Source organism: Geotrypetes seraphini, chromosome 4, assembly GCF_902459505.1.
Source record: "Geotrypetes seraphini chromosome 4, aGeoSer1.1, whole genome shotgun sequence".
NCBI lineage: Eukaryota > Metazoa > Chordata > Amphibia > Gymnophiona > Dermophiidae > Geotrypetes > Geotrypetes seraphini.
The window spans coordinates 298,118,562-298,133,015 of record NC_047087.1 but is presented as its reverse complement, the minus strand read 5'-3'; the positions used below and the strand labels follow the sequence as shown (position 1 = coordinate 298,133,015).

General features: G+C 45.0%; 1 protein-coding gene across 3 annotated transcripts in view; it reads left to right on the top strand.

Moving 5' to 3' along the window:
• The window catches only part of CFAP43 (cilia and flagella associated protein 43), a 387,888-nt gene that overhangs the window by 238,231 nt on the left and 135,203 nt on the right, over positions 1–14,454 (top strand). For all 3 annotated transcript variants that reach the window (XM_033942773.1, XM_033942772.1, XM_033942771.1), the window contains exons 22-23: positions 476–592; positions 10,750–10,950. In XM_033942773.1, coding sequence (XP_033798664.1) covers positions 476–592; positions 10,750–10,950 — 318 coding nt within the window. The remainder of the gene's footprint in view (positions 1–475; positions 593–10,749; positions 10,951–14,454) is intronic.

The following is a 14,454-nucleotide window of genomic DNA, read 5'->3' as shown; positions in this document are numbered from 1 at the left end:
CAAATCATAATTAGTGCCAGTTAAGTGCTTGTTAATGAAATCACTGGCACCCACTGCTTGCCGTGGGATCGGTAGCATGGAATGTTGCTGCTATTTGAGTTTTTGCCAGGTACTTGTGACCTGGATTGGCCACTGTGGAAATAGGATTCTGGGCTAGATGGACCATTGGTCTGACCCAGTATGGCTGTTCTTATGTTCTAACTACAGTAAATATTTTGGGTGTCTATCTGGTATCTGCACCCAATTTGGGGTGCCCTTTATAGAATGACTTTCTTATTGTATGAGAAATTTTTCTACAGGGTTATTAAATTATTTCCAAAACAAACAGAATGGAATAGCTTTTAATATCAATGGGAAGAGACATTTGGATTTGTAAATGCAGGATTTTTAAGGTGTGGCAATATGTCATAGAATAGCAAAGCTGATTCTTCCTTAATCTGAAGCTACTCATTTATTTTTATCATTTACATTCAAGGCCTTCCACACAGGCTATGAGGTGAAGAATTATCCTCTGAAAGAGCGTACTCAGAAAGAAGTGGATGACATTGAGAGATCTCTGAAGTTCAAGAAGATTGAGAACGTTGATCTTAAAGTAGAGTAATTTTTATTGCATTAGTGAATGACATCTTTAGCCACAGAACTAAGGGCCTGTTTTACAAAGCCGTGCTAGCGACTGCAGCGCGGTAACGGCCCCAAAGCCCATAGAGATTTAAAGGGCTTCGGGGCTCTTGCCGCGCAGCTTTGTAAAACAGGCCCTAAAGCTTCAGTAATTCTGGTCCCTTTATCCTCCCCCCCCCCCTAAATATTGAGAACTGAAATTTAGAATTTACTATTTATTCAGTAAAACAGATAAACTTTGCAGTTCTGTTTGATTGGGCCTAATATAGGGGCCCTTTTACTAAACTGTGTTAAGTGTAATGCATGATTAATATAGCAAAAATGGCCTTAAGAAGGATGCATTGAAGTATCCTGCATTAGTTTTGCTATTTCTATGTGGTATTCGTGTACTATTTATTTATTTATATTGCATGGGGCATGTCATAGGTGGAAAATCAGTTGGAAACATAAACCAGTGAGCACACTGACAATCAGTGAGAATGCTGACATTACTGCATACTAACTGGTTTATGCACAAAAGCCCTTAGTACCTCCTAAATAGGATGGTAAGGGATTCTGTGGGGAGGGGGGGTTTCAGTTGCTGTGCATTAATTAATTACTGTATATACTCGAATATAAGTTGATCCGAATATAAGTGGAGACCCCCCAATTTTCCCCCCAAAATGGAGGAAAAATGGTTGACTTGAATATGACGGGGGGCTTAATATTCAAGTGCTTTGACCTGCCAGGATCTGCACCCAGTCTACTCTTCCTCACGCTGTCCCCTGCCAGGCTCTGCACCCAGCCCCCCTCGTTGCCAGGTTCTGCACCAGGGCACCTCTGTGCCCTGCAAGGCTCTGAACCCAGCCCCCTTCCCTACCAGGCTCTATACTCAGGCCACTGCCCTCCCTGCCTTACCAGGCTATGCAGCCAGCCCCCTCCCTGCCAGGCTCTGAACCCAGCCCCTTTCAATCCCTGACAGGCTCTGAACCTAGCCCCCCTTACTCCCTGCCAGGCTCTGTACCCTGTCCCACCTTCCTGCCCTGTCACCTGTCCCTCTCTGGTGGTTTAGTGGTAGGCCGGGACAGGAGAGATCCCTCCTGTCTCCCGTCCCAGCCGATTGTATAATTTTTTTTACCCCCTCATCCGTACCTTTTTTCACCTTTTTGAATCCCTGGTAGTCCAGTGGCATATCGAGCAAGTTTGAGCTATCTGTGCTCCTGCCCTGTGCTGAGCCCCTCACTCCCTGGATGGCTGTCTCAGATCTCATGGCCAGCAGCGCACCCAGCAGGAGTGAGCTTTTCGAGCTCCTGCCCAGCCCTGCGCCACTCCCTGAATGGCTGTTGCCAATTCTCACGGGACTCGTGAGAACTGGCGCTAAGGCCATTTTCTACTGTGGTTTAGTAAAAGGGCCACACAGTGAGAAATGTTCTATATCAATTGAACAGCAGCAGGGTTCTGTTGTTCTCTGCAGCCCAAATCTCTCATGGGAATTTTCATTATGATTTTCACTGATTTCATATTTAATAAAAGATGTTAGTGCATGAACACATTTTATTTGACATAGGCCCCATTTTCTGCATATTAATAAATGTAGGCCTAGAAGGGAAATTTTATACTTTTTGGTACAGGGCTGGCACACAGGCATATGCATAGCTCCTATTTTGAAAAGATAACTTAACTTGTCTGCCTCTATAAAACATCTGGTCCAAAATCATCCACACAGTTAAACCTCCTCTGAGGCAGAAGTATATTTATGTATATATGTTCCAGAAGGAATGGGAGTTCTTTTTGTGTATGTTATAAAACACATGCTTAGCAGTCCCATCAGAATACCTATACCAGGGGTAAGGAACTCCATTCCTCGAGAGCCGTATTCCAGTCAGGTTTTCAGGATTTCCCCAATGAATATGCATGAGATCTATTTGCATGCACTGCTTTCAATGCATATTCATTGGGGAAATCCTGAAAATCCGACTAGAATACGGCTCTCGAGGACCAGAGTTCCCTACCCCTGACCTATACACATATCACATATATCTGTGCATTTATTTCTACACATGTATACTAGAGGTGTATCCAGATACCCAATTTTGGGTGGGCCTGAGTCCAAAGAGGGTGGGCATGACAACCCAGCTCCTGCTGTCTCCCTTTCTGACATCTTTCCCTGTCTCCCGTAAGGGAATTCAGAAAGTCACTTAACTCCATTCCTTTTCCCCCTGTACCTTTAAATCATTTAGGTCTTTGCTGACAATGAGCTGCAACTTTTTCCCCTTGCTCATACTGGCTCCAAGCCTTCTCCATGTAGGATTAACAATAGTCACACATGTGGGTGATGTCACAGCTGACGACATCAAGCAGCTCTTGCCACAAAACTCAGAAAACCAGTGGTGTAGTGAGGGTAGGAGGCTCCCAGGGCTGTGGCACCCCCATGTCCTCCTCTCCACCCCACCCCCTGCTCCTTCACCAACCCGCCCACTCCTTCCTTGCCCCCATGCCACACTTGTGCCCTCATTTTCCCCCGTACCTTTATAAATCTTTGCTAACGCGAGCAGCTTCTCTGGCGGGCTGCTTACACCTGCGTTGACTTTCCCTCTGACGTCATTCCTGGCCCCGCAACTAGGAAGTTATTTTAGATGGGAGCCAGACTGGCATGAGCAGTAGGCTGGAGAAGTTGCTCTTGCTGGCAAAGATTTAAAGAGGTACTGGATGGGGAGAAAGGAGGGCATATGCATGGTGTGGGGGGCTGAGAGGTGTTGGCACCCTCACTAAAACGGCACTTGGGGCAGTACAACCCCACCACCCCCAGCTCCCCTCCCCTCCCTATGCCACTGCAGAAGACCTTTAAATCAGGCTTCTGAGCATGTGCAGTTCTCACCTTGAGTTGCCCATTTGAATGTGTTCAGTTCAACCGCTACGGCAGTTGGTAACCTATTCGACCTTACTTCAAACTTCTTCACAATTGAATTTGACTTCACAGCTTTAATTTTCAAAATGGACAAAAAACCTGGTTTCAAAAAATTTATCTCCTGCTCTAGCAGAATGTCTGTTAGAGACTTTCATGAAAAATGCATATTGTGCTTGCGCTCTTCTCACGATTCCTCACACTGTGAGCATTGTGCTCAACTGACTTTACACCCCTAAGTTGAAGCTTCAACTCCATGAATTAACCTCTACCCAAACCAGAAGTAGTTTGAGCTTTCTAACTGCTCATTCGTCATCTACTGTTTTGGCAGGTGTTAACCCTATCAGTGTACCTCTACTCCCGCAACCACTCACTACTTCGTTTGCTGGTATGGAATACAAGTTCCATTCCCTTTCCCCAGTGCTGCAGTGGCACATCTCCTGGCTGCCACACCTCTCCACAATACTGTGCTTCTGCCTTGTCTATGCGCCACAACTCTAAATCACTGTGACACCACACTGCAAGTAAGCTCCAGCACTGGCGACATCACCATGGCTCCAGCCCTGCTTTCTTACCCGAGGTAAATGACATTCTTCCACCAGCCACAATTACTGCCAAAGCTCCAGGGAGTTCTCATCTCTGCCCCCTTATCATAGGGCTATCTCATGGGAAGGTTCTTCACCTTTACCATCACAAATTAATCTACAAATGCAGCCTAATACATCTCCCTCTCCTAAGATGAGAAAGTGTTTGGCAAAAGTAAAACACATATCTCCATCTCCTCCTGCACTATCTGGACACAGCCTGTCTTCTCAACCTCAGGTACCTGAGAAAGTGCTTACTCTGCCTCAGCCTCAGCCTCATCCTACTTTTACTGAAGTTTGGAGGCAATTTCTTTCAGCACAATATGGATTACAATCATCTACTAACTAATCTTCTAAAGCAGTTCTACTACCATCAATACCATCTACTTTATGGGCTCTACTTTCTTTGTCTTCTCTTCAAACACCAAGTCCATCGTAAGGTCCCTTGCCCTCCAGAAGATGTGACTTATCCTTCATTTTTACAAAAAAATAGCTAAACAATTGACTAACTATGACTGACAAACCTGATCCATGAAGCAACTACTTTTAAGCTCTTAAATACCTAGAAGCACCTAAATCTTTGGTAGCACTTTCCTATCCACGAACATCTTCTTGAACAACACCTCACACTTCCAAAAGAATACATAGTCCAACAAGCATTGGGGCACAACAAACTTCAATTGTCTCACCATCAGTCAGTAGTTGTTGAGTCTGCTCTCAAGCATTCTAAAAGTTCACATTCCTATTCAAATGTCCCACCAAGCAAGGATTGCAAACTCCTAGATACAGTAACAAAAAATGTTTTTCAAAATGCCATGCTTGCAGCCAGAATTACTTCTCATCAGTTCTTAATATCGCAGTACCTGTATGAGATTATTGATAAAGTGGACCAATCTATCTCAGTACAAATGACTGCCCAAGACTTCCACGAATGCACTAAGTACCTAATCAGATCTTCTCTTGACTCTTATGATACAGAATCTAGAACTGCTTCGCACCTCTGAAATCCAGGAAGATGTACATGATAAATTAGCCAATGCTCCTTCCACAAACCATGAGCTTTTCAGAGAAAAAGTTGAAGATCTTTTTTCAAAAATTAAAGAGAATGATACAACACAGACTTCAGTTGTTACATAGAAACATGATGGCAGATAAAGGCCAAGTAGCCCAGCCAGTCAGCTCTTCCTTTCTCTAAGAGATCCCACGTGACTATCCCAGGCTTTCTTGAATCCAGACACAGTCTCTGTCTCCACCACCTCTTCTGGGAGACTGTTCCACGCATCTACCACCCTTTCTGTAAAAACGTATTCCCTTAGATTACTCCTGAGCCTATAACTTCATCCTATGTCCTCTCATTCCAGAGCTTCCTTTCAAATGAAAGAGACTTATGTCTTTATCATATCTCCCCTCTCTCACCTTAGATTGAGATCTTTAAATCTGTCCCCATACACCTTATGATGAAGACCATGCACCATTTTAGTAGCCTTTCTCTGGACCAACGCCATCCTTTTTATATCTTTAAGGAGGGGCCTCCAGAATGGTACACAATATTCTAAATGAGGTCTCACCAAAGTCTTATATAGGGACATAAATTCCTCCTTTTCTTACTGGCCATAACTCTCCCTATTCACCCTAGCATCCTTCTAGCTTTCAATGTCACTTTTTCAACCTGTTTGGCCACCTTAAGATTATCACATACAATCACACCCAAGTCCCGCTCTTCTGTCATTCACATAAGTTCTTCACCCCCTAAACTGTACCGTTCCTTTGGGTTTTTGCAGCCCAAATGCATGACCTTGCATTTCTTAGCATTAAATTTTAGCTGCCAAATTTCAGACTATTCTTCAAGCCTCGCCAGGTCTTTCTTCATGTTATTCACACTATCCGGTGTGTCTACTCTACTTTGGGACCCATCCTGAGGGCACTCAGTTAATTTATTAGACATCTGTGTGGACTGCACTTTTAACAGGTATTTTCACTGAGTCATCATACTGTTGGGTGATGCCATCTAATGGAGGCCAGTGTGTGTGATCAGTAACAAACTCTAAACTTTAACAGAGATTTCAGGTATGGATTACTGTGCATGTATGAGTTCCTCACTGGCACTGTTATGCATGAAGATAGCTCAATGAATAAATAACTAAGACAAAGATTAATTAGGATCTATCATCTTTTGTGTATAAATTGTACTACTACTACTATTAAATATTTACCGTATTTGCCGGCGTATAAGACGACTGGGCGTATAAGACGACCCCCCAACTTTTACAGTTAAAATATAGAGTTTGTTATATACTCGCCGTATAAGACTACCCCTTCTTCCGCACATCTTCTGCACAACAAATAAAACTTAAAAGAACATCAGAATTTATTTCAACAATTTTAATTAATTCACTAAAGCTGAATAGAACAATAAACCCATGGGAGCTGCCATGCTATTTGTTTTCTAAACTGTTAACCAAACTGAAACTGTCAATGATAGAAGGAAGATAACACATAGAGGGAGAGAGCAAGTGCCGGGCAAGTCCCTAGCAAGTTTGCTGGCATGACAGTTTCCCTTTAAAAGCCTTCAAAAGCCTCCTGTTCGCCCCCGCAACTTCCTTAAGGGCTAGACTCCACACACGGCCGCATGTGCGAGAGACGTAGTAAAGAGAAAAGGGGTGGGGCCAGAGCGCCGCTGCTTCCCGCTGCGCAGGATGAAGGAGCTGGCACCCTTGTCACACTGATGTCCCGCCATGGCCCCGCTGATGTCCCGGCAGGTTTACTAGTACCGTAAGCACCGTAAGGTAAGGAAGGAGATGTTAGGGCATGTAAAGTAGAGAGTTGCGCGGGGACAGAAATCCCACCCGTCCCCACCCGTCCCTGCCAAAGTCCCACCCGTCCCCACAAGGAATCCCACCCGTCCCCACCCGTCCCCGTGAGGAATCCCTCCGTTCCCACCCGTCCCCGCGAGGAATCCCCTCCATCCCCACCCGTCCCCGCGAGGAATCCCCTCCGTCCCCGCCCGTCCCTATAAACTTCAGAAATAGTTATTTCATTTAATTATGCTACTGAATTAAAGGCTCTGGTAGAAACCCATTTACAAATAAGCAAAAAGACTTTATTAATTTGAAAATATTAATTGGGAAGAATACATACTTTGTAAACGGGTTTATACCAGAGCCTCTAATGTTTATAAATTTTTATCAACACAACTAATATACTACTTTATCCTGAAGCAAAAAAAAAAAAAAAGAAATAGAATTCTTTTCCTACCTTTGTTGCCTGGTTTCTGCTTTCCTCATGTTCTCATTCAATTCCTTCCATCCACTATCTCTCTTCCTTCTGCATCTTCCATTTGCTCTGTTACTGTGCCTCTCCCTTTCTTCCCCCTTCCAAATTGGTCTGGCACCCATCTTCTTCTCTCTGCTCCCCCCATAGTCTGGCATCTGTCTTCTTCCCTGCCAGCGTCTTCTCCCTACTCTCTCTTCCTCATTTCCTTTGTGTCCTTCTCCCCCCCATCTTCCCCATGTCCTTTCAGCGTCCTTCTCCACCCCTTTGTATTCCCCCATGTGCTTTCAGCCTCCTTCTCCCTCCTCTGTCTTCAAGTGCTTTCAGAGTCCTTCCCGCCCCCCCTCCTGTCTTCACCATGGCCTTTCAGCGTCCTTCTCCCCCCCTCCTTCTCTACCGCCCCGGGTGCAGCACAGCCGGCCAGGTCCCCTTACTTTTGTGGCACTTCCCCGAATGACCGACAACAGCCCCGGTCCGACAAACCTCCCTGCCCTTAACCGCGAATCTAAATTACCTTCTTACAGCTGCTGTAAGAAGGTAATTTAGATTCGCGGCTACAGGGCAGGGAGGATTGTCGGACCCGGGCTGTTATCGGTCGGTCGGGGAAGTGCCACAAAAGTAAGGGAACCTGGCCGGTTGTGCTGCAACCGGGGCGGGGCGGGGCGGGCCGCCCCTCTCCCTTGGTAGCCACTCGAACCGCGAGGCTACTCTCCTTCTCCTTATCTGCTCTGCCTGCAGCACAGAGCCGAACGGAAGTCTTCCCTACGTCAGCGCTGACGTCGGAGGGAGGGAGGGCTTTGTTTAAGCTTTGTTTAAGCCCTCCCTCCCCTCCGACGTCAGCGCTGACGTCGGGAAGACTTCCGTTCGGCTCTGTGCTGCAAGCAGAGAAGGTAGGGAGAAGAAGAGCCGCATACATCCAGAAGACTGAGTACATCCAGCCCCGCAGGAGCCCCGCGACCCTAGGGGGCGTCCCCACGGGATCCCCGCGACCCTAGGGGCATCCCCGTGCAGCTCTCTAATGTAAAGTAAGGGCATGTAAACAGTACCCGGCGTATAAGACGACCCCCGACTTTGGGGAGGATTTTAAGGTACTGAAAAGTCGTCTTATACGCCGGCAAATATGGTATATAGTGCTACCAGACACACGTAGCGCTGTACAGAGTCAGAAAGAGGAAGAGTAAGAAAGAGTAAGAAAAACAGTCCCTGCTCGAAAGAGCTTACAATCTAAACAGGCAAGAGAGACAAACAGGATGAGATGGATACAGGTAAGGGGAACGGTTAATCAGTGGGCTGGGTTAGAGGGCATAGGAGTAGTGTTAAGGATTGAAAGCTATATCAAAAAGATGGGTTTTCAATCTGCTTTAAACAAGGGAAGGGGCTTTACAGACAAACTTGGGTGCTAAAATACAGACCATTCTAGAGGGTTCCCAAACTGTTTCTCAGCACTATATATTCTGCTTCTCTTCAGAGAAAGCAAAGTATCTTATCTGAAACAACATCCCCATGTTGTCCAAGGCCATCAGTCCTCACTAAACCTGTCCTCCTTCCTGAGTTGTCTTCCCCCTACAATCCAACTTCTGGTAGCTTGACATATAGCTGAGGTGGCCCTGCATGACAGGGCCAGTGAGGAAGGTCTCTACATGCACATTCTCTTTGTTATAAGTTGATCCAAATTTGCCTAGCAATTTGAGAACTTTGAATTCTTACATTATCTTTTGTAAATCTCTTAAAACTTATCTGTTTAGAACTTATCTTCTAAGTTAATAATATGTGTAACTGCCTTTATTTTCTTTCTGTCATCTGTAATTCACTTTGAATCTTTTATTAGGGAGTTAGAATATCAGCACCCCATATCATAACAATATAACAAGCTTAGAACTGATTGAAATGGAGCTGGAGGCCATATCATAGGAATTTTATGATGGGAAGGATTATAGAGGAAACTTTTTTTATCTCAGTGTAATTTCTCAGTTATCAATCTGAATAATTACCCTAGATCTACCCTGATACAAATTGAGCAGCTTTTTGATACAGTTGCCATCCTGACAATTCTTTTTTTTTTTTTTTTACTTCTTTATTCATTTTTAAAACTTACACAAGTGTACAAGATTACCATATTTTCACGCAGATAACGCGCACCTGTGTAAAACGCGCACACGGGTATAGCGCGCAGAAACCACGATTTTATGTACAAAAACATTTGTATACCGCGCTCACGGGTATACCGCGCATGCAGCCCAACTGTCCTTTCGCCCGCCCCGACTCTCCTCTGGCCACCTCGACTCTCCTTTCGCCCTCCCCGACTCTCCGTGCGCTGTCCCGACTCTCCGTTCACCCTCCCTGACTTTCCGTGCACTGCCCTGCCTCTCTGTGCGCTGTCCCGACTCTCCGTTCACCCTCCCTGACTTTCCGTGCACTGCCCCGCCTCTCCGTGCGCTGTCCCGACTCTCCGTTCACCCGCCCTGACTTTCCGTGCACTGCCCCGACTCTCCGTGCGCTGTCCCGACTCTCCGTTCACCCGCCCTGACTTTCCGTGCACTGCCTCAGGCCGCGCCCCCAGGTGGGACCTAAGGCTCCAGGGCCTATTCTGATTGGCCCACGCGCCTTAGGCCCCACCAGTAGGCGGAGCTTTGGGACGGATGGGCCAATCCGGCCTCATTCCGTCGTTGGCTGCCTGCCAGACAGGCGGGTTTGGCTCCCGTCTGTCCGGCCAACTACCAAAGGTACGGGGAAGGGGGGTGGGGGTGTTGTGGGGGTCGGCCAGGGGGGTCGCGGGTCGGCTGGGGGGGCGGTCGGAGGTTCTTGGGGGGGGGCGGTCGTTGGAGGGAGGGGGCTTTGCGTCGAGGGCAGGAGGGCCTGGGATCCCTCCTGCCCGTAATGTAGTGCGGGGTGGGGGTAGGGGGTCGCCGTGGCCAGGAGGGTTTGGGCTCCCTCCTGGCCCGATATTGTCGGGGAGTTGGGGAGTCGGCCGGGCAAGAGGGCTTGGGCTCCCTCTTGCTCCGATCGTGGAAGCGGGTGCGGGTGGGAGCGCGTGCGAGCGGTCGTTCGGGGTGGGGGTGCGAGCGGTCCTGCTGGGGGGGTGAATCGGGCGTCGGGCGGGGTGGGAACTATGTAAAAAAAATTTTTGTATACCGCGCTCACGCGTATAACGCGCGAGGGGTATGCGCGGTAGGTAAAAACGCGTATAACGCGCGCGTTATATGCGTGAAAATACGGTACTTCCTTAACAAACATTTACAGCAACACTTAAAAATACTTTCTCTTATCATCATACATAGATAAAAAATTTAAATCCCTTCCCACCCACCCCTTCTCAATTAATTTAAAGGAACATATCATATAACATTCATATATTTAATTATACAATACAATTCTTTTTTTTTAATGTTCAAGGCTCGAAAGGAGATTGTTGAGATTCAGCCAAAAGTTACACTAGAAGAGGAGGAGGATTTTGATGAAGAAGGAAGTAGAGCAGACAGTACAGCTCTTCAAGGGAGCCTGAGCAGTCAGTATGTGGACGACATCTTAAACTTGTACAGCCAGCTGGATCTTCATACCAAAGAGCAGAAAATTAATCAGATTATATTACTACAAGTAAGTTAACAGAGTTTGTTGCGAGGAGAGGGAGAAAGACAGCAATCATAGTTTTCTACTTTGACTTCCAGGTTACTATTGAATATGAAACTTTTAAAATTGCTTTGTGGCTTAATTAAACCCCCACAGACACAACTTTTTAGAGTATTTGAAATTAAGGGGACCTTTTGTTAAACTGCAGTAAAAGTTGTAGTTAAAGTGGCTTTAACACAAGATTTTACCTCATGGTAGCACCAAATTTAACATGGCCACCTCTTGGGGGCATTCCCTGCATTTTTCATACAGGTCCCATGTTATAAGTTCCCTTAGTACGTAGTACTGAGATAGCAGTTAGCACTGAACCATTTAGAGCCTCCTAACTCTGAGAATCTCGGAGAGAGCGAGACCAGAAGGCCTTCAGCATGCGCAATGCTCAAGGCCCAGTCCAGCCCAGCCCAGCCAAGAGGGAGGATCTCCGATGGTCAGTCCAGCCCAGCCCAGCCCAGCCCAAAGGGAGGATCTTTGGGCACCGGCACCGACATGTCCTGTGCTTTGGTGCTGGTGCCGGTGCCAAATCGGGGTAAGGGATGTTATTTGGGTGTTCGGCGGGGGATGTAGGATCGCAGGGGGGGATGCCGGATCACGGGGGAGGGGGTATGGAGCAGCGCCTGTGGCCTTGAGGAGGGGGAACATATCAAGTGAGTTTCCATTCATTCCTATGGGGAAACTCACTTTGATATATGAGCAATTTGGTTTACGAGCATACTTCTGGAACGAACTATGCTCGTAAACCAAGGTTCCACTGTAACTTTAAATATCCATGTTATACATGCAGGCAGAACTGTCCCAAGCTGGAAATGTTCCCTATGCAACACCCCCCCTTGAGCTCCTGTCTTGCCCACTGAGTCACAGTCAAGCAAAGAAAGCAATGAACAGGCCTCAGTTTTGGAGCCCCTGCCTCCCTTTGCACCGTGTGCGGCTGCACTGCACGCACATAGTTCTCTACGGACATGCCTGTAGAAGGTTTAAACAGCTAAGCCTCAATCAGTGGGCCTCAAGGGGATATTCAGTAGCATTTGACAGAAAAGTGCCGCTGAATATTCCCTCTGACTGCTGTAACACTGTCCAGTTAATACCAAGACAGTCTGTGGGTGAAGTCAGGGCAGGTCCAGAAGATATGCGAGCTCCAACAGTATTCTGTGCCAATACCTGCACACCTAAATGGGAAGATAGGACTGCACAAAAAGCAGTCCTTGAGGTATTCAGATACTGACACTGTATACACATAACTTCCCTCCCAGGTATTTTTATTCTTCTGCTTTTTGATACAGGTTTTGTTCAGAGATCCTTTTTTTTCTCTCTCTCTATTACATTACTTCTGCGGCACTTTAGCTTATATTGTGATCCCAATCTGGGACAGACAGGGAAATTCCTTGTGCCTCAGTATTGCATTCAAATGGTTCTATTCAATTTCTAATGTTAAAAATTTTTCTTCTTTGTTGTATCTACGTTTCTGTGACCGCAACGAACTAAAAGGCATTTTGCAGTATATAAATAAAGTATTATGTTATGTAACTTCTGAGTCTATTGAGGACCCAGGTAGTCAATGCCAGTGTCCATACATTGCCTGATATTGAATATCTAAGTCTAATTCAGCCTGCAGCTGTTAGTGGCCTTATAACCACTGACTGCCATGGGCTAACTCAATTAAAGTTAAATGGCATCTGATTTCTCTCTATATATTTCAGTGTATACACAATATGTCAGTAGTTATTTCTATCATATAAGAAAAATATTCTGAAGTCATTGATTTTATTTATTTTTTTATAATTCTTTATTCATTTTAAAACTTTCATTAAGTGTAAAAAATTGCAACACAATAACATAGATTTAACCACTTGTACATCTTAACGTTATATCTTATAATTGCAAATATAACCCTCCCTCTCCCATCCTGAAATCCCTCTAGTAATGTTATTTTTCATATAATAGAAATCCTCTCCCCACCCCACCCTTATCTTACATATTAAATATAGAAATATTAGAAAAATGGCATCAATCATGACAAAAGGACGTTAATGGTTCCCAAATTTTAATGAAGTTTTTATAATTTCCATTTTGCATTGATTTTCATTGATTTTAAAAAGATGACCAGTTCTCTGAATCTCAGGAGGAGAGCCACATTTACAAGAGTATAAATTACTCATTTACCTCACTGGAATATCACATGGTCCAAGAAAGTCCCATTCCAAGTGAGTGAATATGGCTGACTTGCAGCCATTCAGGTTAATTTCAAAGAAGTAGCTTAAAAAATTGAAAAAATTAGCAGTATTATTTGCAATTTGCAGAGGGAATTAGTATTTACTCTGTGTGCTTTGTTTTGAATGCTTATGATGCCATTTTCACTTGACATTTATCATGTCTTGATAGAATCCTTTTCTAACATGAGTTTCTTGCAGTCTACTTGTCCTCTTACTTTTTGGATGAATTGTGTTTCTGAATACAGTGCCAAAGTGTCCATTTGCTTTCACCATCTTTTACCCTATTTTTCTTCATCCTGATATTCTGTTCGCATGTCTTGCTAGATAACAATTCTGGACATTGTTTTAGCCAGTTGCTCAATGGAGCAGAGATACCAGAATGAGTATATCAATATCACAAACAGTATGGGAGATAGCAAATATGGCTTTTGGGTGTATGATAAAACAGGTGCAATACTTCATTCGAACAACAGTTCTTACTAACACAATGTGTACATCTTCTGTGTTGCCTTGGAGGGAAAATGACCCCACAATAATTGTGAAAGAATCTATCTTACAAGAGCCAATCATCAGTCCTAGAACCCCTCCCCCTTTTTAAATATCTAATTGGTATAAATATAATGCTTCTGATTAAATAAAGCCCTTATCTTTCAATACTCAGAACAGGAAATTTAACATCTTAGCAATCTTCATAATGAGGCTTTCCCCAACAGTGGTTACCTATAAAATAAAATGTACGGTAGACCATGTTACATCACATCTAAAGAAATACCACTTCTGAACCAACTTACAAATCTCAACGAAGGCAAAATCTTTCCTCTCTGCCTATACTGGTCGCCACACCTTAAGAAGGATATGGTGATGCTCGAGAGGGTCCAGAGAAGAGCAACAAAAATGATTAAGGGCATGGAAAACCTTGCAAATACCGAAAGGCTGGAGAAGCTGGGGCTCTTTACCCTGGAAAAGTGGAGACTTAGAGGAGACATGATAGAGACTTATAAAATCATGAAAGGTATAGAGAAGGTGGAGAGGGACAGATTCTTCAGGCTAGCGGGGACATCAAAAACAAGAAGGTATTCAGAAAAACTGAAAGGAGACAGATTCAAGACGAATGCTAGGAAGTACTTCTTCACTCAGAGGGTGGTGGACACCTGGAATGCGCTTCCAGGAGAGGTGATAGGACAGAGTATAATAATGGGTTTCAAAAAGGGCCTGGATGACTTCTTGAAGGAGAAAGGGATTACAGGGTATAGATAGAGGGGCA